Raw genomic sequence first — 17,528 nt, forward strand, 5'->3', positions numbered from 1 at the left:
TGTTAACTATTCTTCCCAGCTTTTCCTTTCCTGGCCTTCCCTTTAAGAATGGTAGACATTCAAAGATGGTATACAAAGAGACAGGATGCCACCTTGGAGAAGGTGGACAGCTCCAGCAAATCTGGTGGATTTATAATGGTCTATGATCTGGGCCTCTTGGAGACTTAGATATGTGATCTAAGGAATATTGGCACAAGGCTATATAAACTCCAATATTAACTTACTAAGAATTATGACTTCCAATTAGACAGTCTTCTTGCTTTAAAGTATATGTTTTAGGCCAGGCATGGTGGCTCATGCCTTGTAATCCTAGCACTCTGGGAGGCCGAGGCTGGCGGATCGCTCAAGGTCAGGAGTTTGAAACCACCCTGAGCAAGAGTGAGACCCCCGTGTCTACTAAAATAGAAAGAAATTAATTGTCCAACTAAAAATATATAGAAAAAATTAGCTGGGCATGGTGGCGCATGCTGTAGTCACAGCTACTCAGGAGGCTGAGGCCGAAGGATCTCTTGAGCCCAGGAGTTTGAGGTTGCTGTGAGCTAGGCTGATGCCATAGCACTCTAGCCTGGGCAACAAAGTGAGACTCTGTCTCAAAAAAAAAAAAATGTACGTTTTATTATTATTCAGGTATGGGGAGGCCAACAGATCAGGAGACAATTGATACTGAAAAGACATTTGTTACTCTCAGCTCCGGAGAGGAGACAGGGTGGGGGACACACCACACTCTGCAGCACCACGTGGGGAAGGACCAGGGTCTCTTGGGAGGCAGAAGGAGCAAGGTGGGCAAGAGCCTTTATTGTGGTGTCTGTGGGAAGAAATAGGCAGGCAGCTCGGCAGGTGGGCTCTGGGGTGCAGGGGGCTGTCTCTAGCTGTCTGGTACCCGGCCTTGGGGTGATCAGGGCAGGGGAGAGTGGCCCCAGGTGTGAGAGCCCCAGAAAGGAGGTGGTTGGGCTCTGGGCGTTGGATTGGTGGTTTGCATATGAAAGGCCTGTTTCCTGGGGGAGGTGTTTTCTACCTCTAGGAATTAGTTAACCCTGGGAGGGGCTATCCCTCTAGAGTCAGCGAGGCCCCAGAGTGTCAAAGCATCGGAAAATAAAAAAATTTAAAAACATGATGAATATATTTCTCATCACCCTGACAAGTTTATTCTCTCCTTTAAGCAAACTATATGGGAGTCAAAATTATTAAAAGGCTACACAGTATTTAATCGGAATAAGGGTAGTTTTATCATTTGAAAATTTAAAAGGTTCAAGATGAGATGCCTGATGGGTGCGTTGTCACCAAGGAATATGCCAGGCAGGTGTTCACCACTTTCCCTGGGCACCACCTTTATGGGCCCTGTCAACACACTCTCAGTAACTGGGGTGGCCCCATGTCCACAAAATGACTCCTGCCATGAATCAGTACTAGCTGTACTCTGAAAATCTTAGTCCCAGGTAACTGTAAAATGGTCTAATCATACCTTTAAGTAAAAGTTAAATCATACTCTTACATGAAGTTAAAATATAACCAAATGCATTAAAAAATATATACATATATACATATCTGATTTCTGTTGCAAACATCTGTGACTCACCATTTAGATCACAATGATTCATTTACTTAATGGAGTGAAAAGTCCCATGGGATGACTTTACAACCATACACAAACACCAGTAATGTTCTTAGGATTGCCAGCAGGTTAAAAACTCTTCCAAATATGGCCCCAAAAGTTTTAATCCTATTAAATATCTTTTTCATGTTGGGATGAGAACAGCAATAAAAGTTATTCTTTCCTCATTTTCTATTTATTCAAAGTAACCTTTGACACAATTTCTCTTGACACATTACGTTAAAATAGTCTTAGTATTTGAGAGATAAATAAAAATCAGCAATAATAAAAATGATATTTTAAATCTTTATTGGTATCATTTTATGAACTAATCCATTTACATATTCTTCCAAACTGTATCCTTACAACTTGAAATTAACTGTTTTTCTCAATATTAAACTTGCAGAAGGCATTTAGCTACCCATATAAACATCAGATACAATTCTAAGTTATGAATCAAAAAATATTTCCAATGTAATTAATATTATGTTCTTCAAAACATTAAATGGAAAAACCTGCAATTACTTTTTAAAATAAAAGCCACAAATAATTAAATAATTACTATGTACATTACAACTTATATCAAATAACTAGGAAAAGCATTACACCAAATATTAGGATCACCTCTACTCACAGAAGGCAAAAAATATTATATATGACAATCATCAAATTAATACACTCAGGATTTATATAGTCTGATTTATTCTTTGTTGAGAAACTGCTAGGTTGAAATAAGGATTCTTTGTATAAACACCATACCTTGAAGTTATATAGATAATTTAGTTATTTTATATTTTATAATAGTAGCATGGTATTCATTTATTTTGTTAGAAGTTATTCACAGGTCCTAAAATACTAGATGATTGGAATGTCACATTAAGGAAATTATCATTATATATCCTTATTATATAAATGTCTAATAACTACATATCCAAAATAAAAAGATATCACTTAATATTGACTGAATATTTTGTGATTTTCTATTGGCTTTTTAAATTTTAGCTAAACTAATCAGTTTTACTTTTAAAAGCAAAGCAAGCACTTAGTTTCTATTTGTGATAAATCTCAAACTTTTTTTGATTGTTTCTTTTGAAAGACAAGAATAATTTGATATAAGTAAAGAGGAATGCTTTTTAACTTTTGTATTATATTACCTTGCTACTGGAAACCTATGGATTGTTTTTCAAAAGTAATAATAGGAATTAAAAGATATGGAGAAAGAATAATTCCATATGATAACCTTATAGGTGAGTTTATTTAAAACAACAACAAAAAAAGCAAAAAACAGCATACAAACAATAGGACTAGGCACATATTATTAGTAGCTTGTAAAACTCTGACCTGCCAGTTTGACACTGATTAAGCTGATACCACGAATATTGTAGTTGTCCATTCTACTATGGCGTTTAAACTTTAAAAATTTTAATTAGATTTTTACCTACCTGCAGTCAACATTTTTTAAGAATTAGTTCATTCTTTCTTTGGAGCTTAGGTTTATAGATCCTAGAACATTTTATCGCTGTTAGAGTTTTCTGTTATGCTTTTGGGATCATAGTAAATTACAATCTTATTTATTGACTTGAAATGTTAAAAAAAATTATTGACTTAAAAACTGTTTCCTAATAAAATATGTAGCCAATCTGAAATTAAAAAAAAATTATCTCCAACATATGTGGCCTTCTTTCTTTGCTGACTTTTGTTTACTTATTTATTTTTTTAAAGAGACAGGGTTTTCGCTCTTGCTCAGGCTAGTCTCAAACTCCTGAGCTCAAGCAATCCTCCTGCCTTGGCCTCCCAGAGTGGATTACTGGCATAAGCCAACTTGCCTGGACATGATTTTTGCTTAAATGACAAATTTGGACCACATGAAGGTTGTTAAATATTGGAGGTTTTAAGAAAAATAGCTGTCATTTCGCTTGAGATAATTTCCTTAGCAGAAATTAGATATTATTTGTGTGTTCATGGTGACAATATAACACACATTACATTTTGATCTGCCTAACCATTATGGACTAACCAATTAAAAGATTTAAAAGGATGAACATTTATGATTTCTTCTCTAATTCCATATTTCTCTGATACAGCCATTTGAAGAAAACATGTTTTCTATCCATCTCTTAAAAATTTACTAATTGCTTAATTTGTTCTGTTTGCAATGATTGTCTCCTCAACAACATTTTTTTACTTTTCAATTCTTTAGGGAAAATAGGAACTGTTGGAACAAACACTTTTTGGCCACAAGAAAGAAGGCTGCAAATCTTGTTGTTGACATTGATATCTGATATGGGAGGGTGAGGATTTACATTTAAGGGTGGCAGGAATCCTGGTCTGATTTGAGTAATATTGTGATCTAATGGGAAAGCTCCCGAACCCCGCCTTTCTAGAACTGCGTGATTTCTCCTGCTCAGGACACCTGGAGGCACATTCTCCAGCAATTCTTTGGAGCCTGACACTTGTGAAGGAGATGGCGAAAGGATCTTTTTCTTTCCTGTAAGTGCTTTGCCATCTTCTAAAGGGGTAAGACCCGCTGAGAGCTGGGAATCAGAGCTGTAGTGATTTGCCCCCGAGTTTCTTTTTTGAACTATACTTCTTAAGGTGGAAGTAAATATTGTCTGGGTAGAATCTGGGTCCTGGTCAATAGGGATTTCAATGCATTGCTGATTTCCTTCTGAAAAAGGAGACTGATAATTTATTTCATCATATGACATCTTCCTTGAGCTGGCCTGATCAAAGGCTCTCAGCAAATGTGCAGTGTCTTTTACATCAATGCTTTGGTGCCTAGTGATGAATCGCTTGGAAAATGCCAGCGCATTGGTTTTATAGGATAATTCTTCCTCTGGAGTAATATCCTGGAGCTCCTCTTGCAATGAGGCCACTCTGTTCTGGTGCATTAAGGATGGGGTATTCTTGAGCCACAGCGGAGCCTGGGGTAGCTTGGACCCATTAAGGGCCACAGCAGCCTTCCTCCCAGGGGAGCTTGGGTCCCAGGGATCATCACTGCTTCCAGAGAGCTCACGATCCTTAAAGCCATAAAGTGTCAGTTCAGCTTCAGAAGAATGTGAACGTGACAACGAGGCTGTTTTGATGTCTACTTCTGAAGGAGTGGTGCAGGAGGCTGGGGAGTGACTCCCATCTATGTCCACAGGTGGCATATTTAAGTACTGTTTGGTAGTGTGCTTCCCAGAGGGCGATTTTGCTGTCGTGATGATGATGACCTCTTTCCCTTTTGCTTTGCAAGCACTAAGCAGAACTTTCAGAGTCTCTCTATCTTCCGAATTTATAGCATAAACAAGAGCCGAGTAACTAGAATGGTCTTGCAAGCTGAGGTCAGCCCCGCTCTTGAGGAGCAAAGAAACAACTTCGGGACCAGCTTTTTCTAAGCAAGCATGCATCAGAGCAGTTTTCCCAGACTTGTCCTGTATGTTGGGATCAGCATTGTTCTCTAACAGGTATTTAACCATTTTGGCTTTACTGACACTCTGGTGATCAACATGTTTGGTCTTACAAGCGATCATTAAAGGTGTTTCCCCACGGTCGTTGCTCTCATTAATGTAGGCACCGCCTTCTAGCAAAAGTCTTGTGAGGCGAAGCCGGCTCTGATGGACTGCTTTGATCAAGGAATTTCCATCACTTGAAATTTCTATACTTTCATCCATCTTCAAAAATAAAAAATCAATGCCTGGTTATCAGAGAAGATGAAAACCAAACGATTAGCCAGAATCAATACCCCAATTTATATTCATTTTGTCACTCATAATTAATTTCTCAAATATGTACAAATAGGACATAAATGGGATTATGCTATTGATAAATGCGGAACAAAATAGTGAATTGCAAAATAAAAGTTTTAGCATAGTAATAACCTTTAGGGAGTGTAACAAACTAAAATTTATTTTCAAAATCTTCATTTAATATTTATGATGTAACACCAACACAGTACTTTCCTAAATCCCATATTAAACAATAATCCACTTATTTTCTACTTGTGAAAAATATTTTTAAAATTAATATTGGCTGGCCTAGGTGGCTCATGCCTGTAATCTTAGCACTTTGGGAGACCGAGGCAGGAGGATTGCTTAAAGTCAGGAGTTTGAGACCAGCTGGAGACCCCACTTTACAAAAATTAGCCAGGCATGGTGGTGCATACCTGTAGTCTCAGCTACTAAGGAGGCTGAGGAAGGAGGATCGTTTTAGCCCGGGAGTTTCAGGTTGTAGTGAGCTATGATGATACCACTGCACTCTAGCTCTGGGCGACAGAGTAAGACCCTGTCTCAAAAAACAAACAAAAAAACCAAATATGGTAACTTAATGTAAAGACTTTAGTATTAAATTACTTACACATGCTCTTCAATTAGATAATGCAAGTGATATTTAGATTTTCAATTTGAGGGGTATTTTTATGTTTCTTTCAAAGGATGGAAAATTGTTCGGACCATGAAACATTAAAATAACTGACACAATGTCTGAAATTCACACTGAGATTGGAATGGTGAGCATGTGATTATGCATTTTTCTTGATTCCATTATTTAAATCATATACTGACTAGATTATGGGGTTAGCAACAACTACTGGGTAAAATTCTGACAGCAGTACATTTGCGCTGAAAAAGGAGTATTATAGGCAAGAAAGAAGAAAGGAGCCATGCAGACTTTGTAAATACTTTAATTTTTATCACTGAAACTAAAAAAAAATTTATGTTTAATTTATTTAAATATTTTAGATTCAAAATCCTTTAACAGATAAGCCCATTAGGTGGTAAGAATTACATCTTCATCTAGAGCTAAGGACAGTTTTGTCTTTTAACAGTCCTTAGAGTAGGGGAGAAAAATCAGATAAAGAAATTTTAGAAATTGAAAAACATTTATTCTACCCATTTACTTATTAAATTAAGATTATGGGACATGAATTTCTATTTGATACTAGAATAGATAACAAATCTGGGGGAGGGGGCTGTAAAAAAACACAACAAATCTAATAACCTCTTAACAGAAAGAAGAGAGTAGATAGAAAGTGAAGAGAAGGAGAAAAGTAGGCATGCACACAGAAATTAATTCCATTGTTAAAACATCTAAAAGATCTTGATATGTGCTAGGCACTGAGCTACAAATACAAGCCCTACCCATGAGGCGCTCACAGTCTTTCAGAAGAGATGTTGTATAGGCAGCTGGTTATAGTAAGAATCATGAGAACACAGAGCTTTAACAACTTACGGACTGAAAAGGACTTCACAAAAGCTGGATCTTGAAGACTGTATAAGAATTTGGCAGGCAGACAAAGGGGGAAGGAAGAAGGGAGAGCACTCCTCATGCAAAGACTTAGAGGCATAAAATAGCAGTTTGTTTATAAAATGAAACAGGCTCTATTTACCCAGATATAACCGAACTTCAAGAAAATATTTCAGCAGATGGTTAGAGTTAGGGTTAATATGGCAGAACACACACATCTAATTTTGTTCCGTCTTGAAACCCCCTAAAACTAAAAAAAAAAAAAAAAATGTTGAAAGGACATAAATTCATACCAATAGAGGGAAAAGGAGGGAAGATGGCAGCAACAACATTTTGGAAACCAGAAAGCAGATAGGCCAGTAGTAACTGACTCAGCCAACTTGAGAAATCCTTTAGAACTGGAGGTGGGAGCAGGGAGTGAAGAATACAGCTAAAATAAGGAGGACTAGGTGAAAAGCTGTTAGAGAAGCAGTTAGATTCCTACATCCTTGCTACTCGAAGTGTGATCCTACCCTGGACCAGCAGCTGCAGCGGCAGCCCCCGGGGAAACACCATCATCAGAAAGCTCATTGGGTGTGCACAATCTCAGTCTCCATCCCAGAGCTGCTGAATCAGAGCCTACATTTTCACCAGATGCCCAGGTGATTTGTTTGCCCATTAAAGTTCGAGAAGCACTGTCCTAGGTCATTCCTCCAACTCCAAGCCACTAGGAGATAGAGACTACCCTTCTCCCACCCTAAGGGATGTCCAGAGGTTTATTCTCTGAAAATGTGAAACAGAGGGCATATAGACTGGACACCAGGCATATTTGAGAACAGGACAATAGGGGAAGAAGAGATTGTTTCCTTGTTTGCTTACTGGCCACTGCTGAAGAAACGGATAGCCTACTTCCCCAGCTCGGTTCCAAGAAGGCTGGCAGCTATACACTTAGTGCTCAGGCAAAAATCGCTGCCCACTCTCTCAAGAATCTGACCTGCCTAAGAGAAAACAATGAAGAGTACTGACCACAGGATTCCCCTACGTGCCACTCACATCATCCTACAGTGAGCCTTACAGGTGACAAGCCTCACTTGTGTGCTCAAGGCTTCTCATCATTTTTAAAAATCCCAACCCTTTAATCATGAGTGGATGGCTCAAACAAAAGTCAAAAAACAAAAATGCCTCCTACATTAAAGATTAGAACAAATAGGAAAAAGCAACTTGGAGGAAACCGATGTTAGCCAGGAAAATGAAAATTTCAAAAACACATCATCCTCAAAGTGCATAAGAGGATGTAACTGTGAAACAAGAATAAGTTTTTATGATAAAGGAGTATTCAGAGACCATAAAGAGAGCTTCCAAAAGGTAAAGGTAAAAATATGATACAAGCCTGAAAAACTCAATAGAAAGGTTGGATGATAACATTAATAAAATCTCTAACATAGTAAAAACAACAACAAAAACCCAAGACAATTAGAGGACTAGACCAGGAACTCCAACATCCAAATAATAGAATTTTCAACAGTAGTGGGGGTGGGAGGAGAAAGGGGCAAGCAGAAGAGGAAATCACCAATGAGATCAAGAAAAATTTCTACCCCTGAGGGACTTGAGTTACCAAACTGAAATGGACCAATTAGAACATAGCGAAATGAATGAAAACAGACCCTGACCATGGTGCATGGTTGTAAATTTCCAGAACATTGAGAACAGAGAACATTCCACAAGCTAGGAGTTAGGGGTATGGGCCTGGGGGGTGGGAGTAATTCACACACTAAAGCAGGAGGCCCCCACCTTTTTGGCACCAGGGAAAGTTTCATGGAAGACAATTTTTCCACAGATGGAGGTGGGGTAGGCAGAGCTCAGGTAGTGATGCCAGCAGCGATGGGGAGCGGCTGTAGTACAGACGAAGCTTTGCTCACTCGCTGCTGCTCACCTCCTGTTGTGCTCCCCACGCCTAAGCTTCAAGAAAGACAATTTTTCCATGGATGGGGCGTGGGGTGAAAGAAGGAGACAGACAGAGCTCTGAAGCCCCGTTCCTCACAGTCCACAGACCAGTCAGTACCAGTCCAAGGCCCAGAGGTTGGGGACACAGCACTGAAGGATCCAGAATTAATATAGATTCCGATAAATCAACAATGAAAGACAATGAAGGAATGTCTTTAAAAATCTGAAGAAAAATTATTCTCAGCTTAGAATTCTATATTTAACAAAATCATCACGCAAGAATTGGGATATACGCTCACGAACTCACTGGAGGATGTAATCTATAAAGATGAAATAATAGAATAAGAAAAAAGAAAACCTGAGATACCAGGGGCTGGAGAGCATCACAGGCTCTGAACTCCTCCGGAAAATGGTGAAGGGGGACGCCGGGATGATGGCTGTGCACAGACATCCTCTCTGAGATCAGGCTGCCATATTATTATCTTGTTAGACAAGAACCAAACGCCCAGAGGACCCTGCCCTCAATTCTTGTCTCTAACTTGTGTTGTCCTGGCCACATCTCTGCTCGCTCCTCCATGTCTGCTTCCTGAGGCAGCCAACGGCACTCAGGTCAGCTCTGTCGAATTGCTCTGCTCTGACTGCGGGTGGTCTGACCTGGTGGGCTTAGGAGGAGAAAGACTGAACAGCACATTCCCTTCGGATATCCAGTCCCTAGTCTACACTGCAGCCCTGCCAGAAGCTGTGTAACAGTGACGCCACGTTTCCCAGGACTCACTTGTGACCTGGCCTGGAGGGGCTCATGAACAGCCTTGAGCCGATTGAGACCCAGAGACAGACAGCTCAGCTCGTCTTCTCCTGAGAGCTCCCATCAAGTTCAGGCAATACTGCCCTTTCTTTATTCATCTAATTTTGTGCCTGCTACCAGTTTTTTAAAAATAAGCATTCTACTTAGGGATCATACAGAAGCAAGAAACTGAAAAAAAAAAAAAAAGAGATAGAGCAAAGGGAATGATTAATACAAAAGTCAAGAAAAAGCTCCCTCTTGGTGGGGACTGGGAGAACAATGCCATTTGGGAGGGACACGAGGAGGCCTCCAAGGTTCAGGTGATGTTCTGTTTCTCAGTCTGGATGGTGTGGGCGCGTGTCCGTTTTATTATTATTCTTTAAACAGTTTGTATTTCACACACTCTTCTGTACAATACCACTCTTATCTATTTATTGTAAAACAGAACGTGTACACAGAAAAGCACATAGCATATAGGAAGATATATTTCGATATTAAAATTTACAAATAGTCATATTAGGTCTTCCTTTTCACAACACAATTCTGTTCTCATGGTATCATCAATCATATTTGTGCCTAAGCTTTCAGTTGGAGTTTCAACTAACTTGTAGTAAGCTCCCGAAAGGCAATGTTCAAAAGAACATACTTGTTCATCTCTACTTTGGTATTATTTGTAATGCAAAGCAAAGAACTGCTACTCCACATATACAAGCACAGATACAATGAAAGTGGGTGCTGTGGTTTTATGTTCCCTGTGCCACATTCTATAAAAGCTATTCCAGAGCCAGACATACCTGCAACTCAGGATTTTAGGAATGTAGGATCCGTTGACAGCTTGGGTCCCAACTTGGAGGTCTATTGTGAATGCAAACCATCTGAAAAGAGCTCATGTGAGACAGTGTGAACCCAAAAGAAACCCTCTTTTAGCATTTTTCATATACAAATGAGTTTAATAGAGCAAAGAAACTTAGAGAAACAAGCTAGAACATAGTATCAAATATAGAAACCACTTATAACGACAATTCAGGAAACTATACAGTATCAATCATAAAAAAAAAAAAAGCAAACCTTTGACCAAAATTAGCATTTGAGAAACAGATATTCAAAGAAGAACAAGTTGCTAGATAACAGATTTCAATATTATACTTTCATATAGTTTCTATTATTTGAGGCAATCTTTTCTTTCTTTTTTCTTTTAAAGTCTTACAAGGATCTTTTGGGAAAGACTTTCTACTTTCATCCATCCTCAGGTAAAGGCCTTTCTCTGCAACACTAAACCTGAGCACCAAACCTGACAGCATTTTCTGTCACAACTTTTCTGTCACCAAGGCTGGCATCAGGAAGTGCTGGGAGAAGGGGGCCGGCAATGTCCTTGTGACTGGTGTGCCAGAGGAGGACAGTGGCCCCGTGGTGCCCTGTGGGAAGGGAGGGTGCTGTGGGCTCCAGCATCTCCAAGAAGCTGCCTAATCTGCCCACCGTGTGGACGCAGGCAGACCTCTCCCCTGAAGACTAGAGGAAAATGACCCCATGAGGTTTACTCTTTCCTCATTACAAAGACTTTTTTTTTTTTTTTGAGACAGAGTCTCACTCTGTTGCCCAGGCTAGAGTGCGGTGGTGTCAGCCTAGCTCACAGCAACCTCACACTCCTGGGCTCAAGCAATCCTGCTGCCTCAGTCTCCCAAGTAGCTGGGACTACAGGCATGCGCCACCATGGCCCGCTAATTTTTTCTATATATTTTTAGTTGGCCAATTAATTTCTTTCTATTTTCAGTAGAGACAGGGTCTCACTCTTGCTCAGGCTGGGTTCAAACTCCTGACCTTGAGTGAGCCTCCCGCCTCGGCCTCCCAGAGTGCTAGGATTACAGGCATGAGCCACCAAACCCTGGCCTACAAAGACTTTTAAAGCCACTTGGCTTTTTAAAATTTAGTAGAGCAATTTTGGAAGTTGTTTAAACACTAAATTTTTCAGGGAAAAAAGTTGTGAAATATTTTATTCTCCAAATGTCTAATACATGTTTGGGTTCTTGTTTTGTTATCAGGACCTTAATGGAATAATCCCTTCTTTAGGCCTTCATCCTTTTCAGTTGCTTCTTTTATCTTGCCCAACAATTTGTACATCAAAAATGCCAGTATTTGGCAGGGCGCGGTGGCTCACGCCTGTAATCCTAGCACTCTGGGAGGCCGAGGCAGGCGGATTGCTTGAGGCCAGGAGTTCAAAACCAGCCTGAGCAACAGCGAGACCCCGTCTCTACTATAAATAGAAAGAAATTAATTGGCCAACTAATATATATAGAAAAAATTAGCCGGGCATGGTGGCGCATGCCTGTAGTCCCAGCTACTTGGGAGGCTGAGGCAGCAAGATTGCTTGAGCCCAGGAGTTTGAGGTTGCTGTGGGCTAGCTGATGCCATGGCACTCACTCTAGCCTGGGCAATAAAGCGAGACTCTGTCTCAAAAAAAAAAAAAAATGCCAGTATTTAAGTCTTAAACTCCCTTTTGATGAAGAACACTTCTCCTGCCTAGAATGCCCTTTCCTCCTGCGAAACATCCTGACTGAAGGTCCTGTGCTGACATCTGTCACATTAACATTCAGTCAGACCCTTTGTTCTAGCTAGCTCACAAGCAATTCCCAAATTCAGTTACATCTTCCATGCAGATGACAGTTCACCTGGAGAGAGTTCAGGGACCAGACAGACCCAGGTCTCAATCCTGACTCTCTAGCTCTCCTACTTATTAGCTGTATGCCCTGGTCAAGTCTCTCAGCCTGTCAGAGTCTTGGGTTTCTCATGTGTGGAACAAAAACCATATAACATTCATTCCACAGATGTGTGGTAATGAAATCAGACCATGTCTAGAAAAGTATTTTTTTGTTGTGCCTTCCTACTCACTGCATTCTTCTTTTTAAACATTTTATCTCAAGATTAGCTTTCTTTTACTTATTTATGTATTTGCTTATTTTTTGAGACAGGGTCTCACTCTTTTGCCCAAGCTAGAGTACAGTGGCATCATCATAGCTCACTGCAACCTCCAATGCCTGGGCTCAAGCGATCCTCCTGCATCAGCCTCCTGAGTAGCTGAGACTACAGGCCCACACCACCACACTTGCCTGGTTTTTAAATTTTTTTGTAGAGACAGAGTCTTGCTATGTTGCATAGGCTGCTCCCCTGGCCTCAAGTAATCCTCCCACTTCAGCCTCCCAAAGTGCTAGGGTTGCAGATGTAAGCCTGGCCTTTTGTGCCTGGCCTTCTTTTATTTTTGTCATGTCGCTAATCCACAACCTATTTAAGTAACAGATAAAATCTTGAAAATGTATTTTTTAGGATTTGTAAGTAATGTTTTATAAACATAACTGGAATTTAATAAATGAAATATGGAAAGACTATATCCTCTAAATATGTTTTCCTTATAATTTCAAATATAATAATTTCAACATTATAAGATATTAATTATTAATATCTTATCAATTAAGCAGCTGGATAAATATATTTTTATTTTAAAATTAGAATGTCTTTAACATCACTTGCAATTCATCATGGCATATTTACCATGCTCCTTTAGTGCCTCTCTCTATGCCTAAGACCTCACCAAAATTATAGTTTAGTTATCTTAAAAAATATTTTAAAAATATGTATTTTCAGCTGGATGTAGTGGTGCATGCCTGTAATCCCAACACTTTGGGAGGCTGAGGTGGGAGGATCACATGAGGCCAGGAGTTTGAGACCAGCCTGGGAACATAGCAAGACCTCATCTCTACAAAAGAAATGTAAAGGATCCTGGACTTTTGGCCTCCAGAACTATGAAAAAATAAATTCCTATAGTATAAGACAAAAAAGAAATTTTTTTTTTAATTAGCCGGGCATGGTGGTGCGTGCCTGTAGTCCCAGCTACTCGAGAAGCTGAGGCAGGAAGATCACTTGAACCCAGAAGTCTAAGGCTGCAATGAGCTATGACCGCATTACTGCACTCCAGCCTGAACGACAAAGTGAGACTCCATCTCTAATATATATATATTTTTTTTTCAAGAAAAAAATGGGAGAGAAATATCATCAGATGAGTGATTTCAAACAACCTGTAGGAGCAGAGGGGATAGTGGAGTGGCAAATGGCCTTCGCATAGCCGAAGAGTCTGCAAGATAAAGAGCCAGGGAAGATGGTCCCAGGTGGGAAGAAAAGCATGAAATTTAGGACTTGGAGGTCCCAAGCACCACTGAAAGTGGCGATGAGTAACAGGGCTGTAAAAAAGAGGATGGCTGAAAGTCTGTGGACAGAACAACTTGGCGCCCAGCTATTTTACCTTACCCCAAGTAGCAGGCGATAACTTTTCTAGGCAAGAAAATGAAGATTCTTCTCTGAACAAATTGATCAGAAAAGCTACAAACTTAACAGGCAGCATGCTGAAAACGTGGGTTGATGAGGGTCCGCTGGCTGAATGGTGGCTTCCCTAGCCCCCTGCCATGCTACCGAGGGACTGGAAGCCAGGACAAAGAGGTAAAAAGCACTGCATCTTAGAATTATGAGCTCTATTAAAAATATATGGTGATAAATGAAGCAATTCAAACCATAACTTCACTCACCCTTCCAGACACCCACTCTAAATGGAAATAGAAAGTTACCTGAAAACATTATTCAAAATTTCATACTTCACTCTTGTCTCTTCTCTCCCTGGATGAGTTCTCCGCCAGCCAGCTGTCAGTGCCTACTGAAGGAAATCAAAGCTATTCAGAGTTACATAAACACCGATAATTTGTTGCACGCATCTTTCCCATTTGGAGTCTAGGTTTTTAATTCCTTGTTAAGAAATCCCTACAGTGTTTGTTCAGTTCATCATATTTCACTGATTATGAGTTTGTAAAGTGTTTGGAGTAGATCCTATGTATGGCAAGCCAGCTCGCGTCTGTCTGCCAGATGGTGCCAGTCCTGCCGGGGCCGGAGAGGCCTCACCTGGCCCGGCCCCCATTTCGTTCAGATGAGGCAGGTGGAGAAGGAAAGGTCACTCAGCTCACTTATTTGCTTACCAGGGTTCAATTACACATGTGTGTCCTTTATCTTCCTACCTCCCTGCCTCTGGGCTGGCCAGCTTCCCACACAGCTGGGTTCTGTTTCGAGTACCTGATTTGTGTAGCATCTTACATGGTAGTGCCACATGGACAAGCCATCTTGGGGATGCCAGGCTGGGCCTTTCCCGTGGCGTTTTCTCCCCATGCCGCCCCCAGCTTTCCTTTCATTAGGACCAAAACATGACTTTCTTTTGTGCTTTTTTACTCTACTGCCAAATAGGACCCATGCTCCTGCCTATAAAGTTCATTGTCTGGGCAGGAAACGGGTTAGAAGTTAACAAATGGGTTTGAAGCTCAAAATCTGGCCCCTCACCCTGGCCCAAGTCCCTGCCCTTGTGCTAGTCCCCCACAGGGGACTAAAGCGTGCTTGGAGGATGCAGCCAGGTGTATATCAGGGACCTGGGCTCTGTCTCTCTCCAAGTTACCAAACTCTGAAAAGCCACTCCTTTGAGCCTTAGTTCCCTCATCACTAAAATGGGGATAATGTCTCCTTTACAGTAGATGATTGTGAGGATTTTTGAAGCTCTTGATGCACTTGCTACTTAGGCATTCAATAAATGTCAGTTTCTAAACACGATTCACCAAATACAGGTACTGCATATATGCCTCTTCTGGGCTGGTGGGGTCTAATGATTGGAGGCCAAGTTCCTGACCCCAGTGGGCGTTCCTCTGTTTGTAGGCACAGGAATCACATGAAGAGCCTGTTAAAAATAAAATTCCAGGCTCCACTCCCAGATATTCAATAGGAGGTGCTTCCTATGCACACTTGGAGAAAATCTGAGGCAAACTCTTCATTTCTCATTCCAGGCCCGCTTCCTGTGTGCTACCAACCCCTGCCTCAGCGTCATACAGCCTGTCTCCACCACCACTTCCCAGTGGTTCTAGCTCAGCTCCCTGCAGGAGTGAAGGCCAGGGATGGCTGCTACAGCAGAGACAGGGGTAAAGGGAGCCCATAGGTCCAAGAGAAGAGGACAGCCTTGAGTTAGAACCCGCCAGAGACTGAAGGTGTGCTGCCCTGCGTTTCCCAGACAGGTCTGAAAAAGTCCAGAGTCCCAGTGGGCAGCCCAAGGCCACGATGCAGGGCCGGCTGCACTGGGAATGAGGCAAACCTGCCGGCCACAGGCAAAATATGTCTCCTCCAAACAAGGAAAGGGGCAGAGCCAGAATAAAAGAGATTGCATCTGAGACTGTCCCAGGAAGTGTAAGGACTGGCCAGGAAAAGGGTTCTTGCCTGGCTCCGTCTTGTAAGAAATATTTAGAAACTGCCCAAGGAGAGGAGTAGCTGGTAAGGTCCGCTGTGTTTCCCACACACACCACCACAGGACTGGCCGTCTTCTCGCAGGCCTCTAGGGCTGGGCCCTGGGGCATCCACACCCCGACCTCTGTCAGTAGATTTCCCTACCCCCCAACACACACACACAAACACAGAGAGAGAGAGAGAGAGAGAGAGAGAGAGAGGGAGAGACCAACCTGCACCTCCAAGTCTCAGGGAAGACTGGGGAACCAAGGATGTCCAAGCTGTTGAGGATGCTGGCAGCGTCTCCACGGTCCCCGCCGGCTCCTGGAACCGAGCGCAGTTACTTAATTTTTCCCGAGAGCGGGAGGAAGTGAGCCCAAGGTGCTGTCGGAGAAGGGCAAAGGAAGGTGACTGGGGCGACAGCGCCAGGGCACCGATGGGGGCGGGGTGCGCGTTTCGTCGCCTCATCTCTAAGCCAGGGCGGGCAGCTGGCAGGCTGAGGCGATCGCCATCCGCGAAAACGGGCAATGCCCAGAGCCGCTGCGGAGCGGTCCCTGTGCCGCCCACCCGCCCGGAGGACGCGGCCCTCTCTCGGACAATGGCGCGTCCGAGGGGAGCATCCACGGCCCCCATCCCGGAGCAGGCGCACCTCCGCACCCCTGCTCTCCGCTACAGGCGTCCGGCATCCTGGTGCCAACGCTGTGCGCACCGGAGAGGCGCTGGGACCCGGCTGTCCACCCCTGCGTGGCTGCGGCTTCCGGAGCCAGCGGCTGCAAACGGCTCCGCAGCCCCCAGCCCGCCCTCCGCGCCCAGCCGGCACCTCCCGCCGCCCCGCGGCCGCGGCACCTGCGGAGACGCGCCCAAGTCGGACCGTGCGACCCGCGCGCTTCTGCGGCCGGGCGCGCGCCGCTTCAGCTGCGGCGCCGACCTGCGCCCCCGAAGCCCCTGCCTCTACATCCCGCGGCCGGGCAGCCCGGGTCCGTCCCCGCAGCGCGGCTGGGCCGAGAAGGAGGCGGAACCCGCATCCCGGCGGGGTCCAAGTCCAAGCCGCCGCAAAGCCGGAGCCGACCACGGGAGTGGGGAGACTGCGGGAGGCGCGAGGGGGAACTCGAGTGGAGCGCGCCCCGGGGTGGCGGGGCAGAGTCTCTGGAGAGGCCCCTGCAGCCCAATGGTCCTCGGTTGGCGCTGTGTCTCGAACCCCGCTCAGGGCACTGCAGTGTCAGGGTTCGCGGGAGGTGCGGGCTCCCAGGGCCTGCGCGCACCCAGCGGGGCGCACGGAGGTCGCGTGGCCGCAGGGCCCCGGGCTGCGCCCTCGGTGCCCTCCTCCCGGCGGCCGCCACTGCTAACCAAAGTTTCCCCAAGTGCAACGGGCGAGACGGCGCCGCACACCGACCTGGGACGCGCTGTCGAGTCGGCAGCGGCGCTGACAGCCTCCCCGGGGCTGCCCGACCCTTCGTGCGTTGGCCCTAGGGCCCCGTCCGAGCTGGGTTGTTACCTTCCGCTCCTCGGCGGCTCGAGTCTCAGATCTCCGTAGATGCCGCCCTGTCCCCGCCCCTGCTCGGCGGAGAGAGGCGGGCGGCGGGCGGCGAAGTGCTGGAGCGGGGCCGGGGGCGCGCACCTACCTCGCCACACGCCCGGGCGGCGCGGCGCTTCCGCTGCGAGTGACGCCGGCTCCCTGCTGCGCCGCAGGTGAGGGCGGCGGGGCCGGTCCGG

The 17,528-nt window shown here is 43.9% G+C and overlaps 1 protein-coding gene across 4 annotated transcripts; it reads right to left on the bottom strand.

Moving 5' to 3' along the window:
* Nucleotides 1–863: 863 nt before the first annotated feature.
* ANKRD34B (ankyrin repeat domain 34B) lies at nt 864–16,346 on the bottom strand. 4 transcript variants are annotated; one of them, XM_076008149.1, is made up of 5 exons: nt 16,049–16,345; nt 14,135–14,217; nt 10,319–10,399; nt 5,739–5,857; nt 864–5,270 (listed from the first exon to the last, which is right to left on the bottom strand). In XM_076008149.1, the coding sequence occupies exon 5, from the start codon at nt 5,245–5,247 to the stop codon at nt 3,709–3,711; it is 1,539 nt and encodes a 512-aa protein (XP_075864264.1). In that variant the 5' UTR covers nt 5,248–5,270; nt 5,739–5,857; nt 10,319–10,399; nt 14,135–14,217; nt 16,049–16,345; the 3' UTR covers nt 864–3,708. The 4 variants fall into 4 exon arrangements, with proteins under 4 accessions (XP_075864264.1, XP_075864263.1, XP_075864262.1 ...); XM_076008148.1 differs by having other exon boundaries at nt 10,319–10,379; nt 14,135–14,220; XM_076008147.1 differs by having other exon boundaries at nt 14,135–14,220.
* Between the last annotated feature and the right edge of the window lie 1,182 nt (nt 16,347–17,528).

Source organism: Microcebus murinus, chromosome 11, assembly GCF_040939455.1.
Source record: "Microcebus murinus isolate Inina chromosome 11, M.murinus_Inina_mat1.0, whole genome shotgun sequence".
In the NCBI taxonomy this organism is placed as follows: Eukaryota; Metazoa; Chordata; class Mammalia; order Primates; family Cheirogaleidae; genus Microcebus; species Microcebus murinus.

What these genes read in the sequence shown, in the direction of transcription:
- ANKRD34B (XM_012766803.3), bottom strand. Translation starts at nt 5,247, where the DNA reads ATGGATGAAAGTATAGAAATTTCAAGTGATGGAAATTCCTTGATCAAA.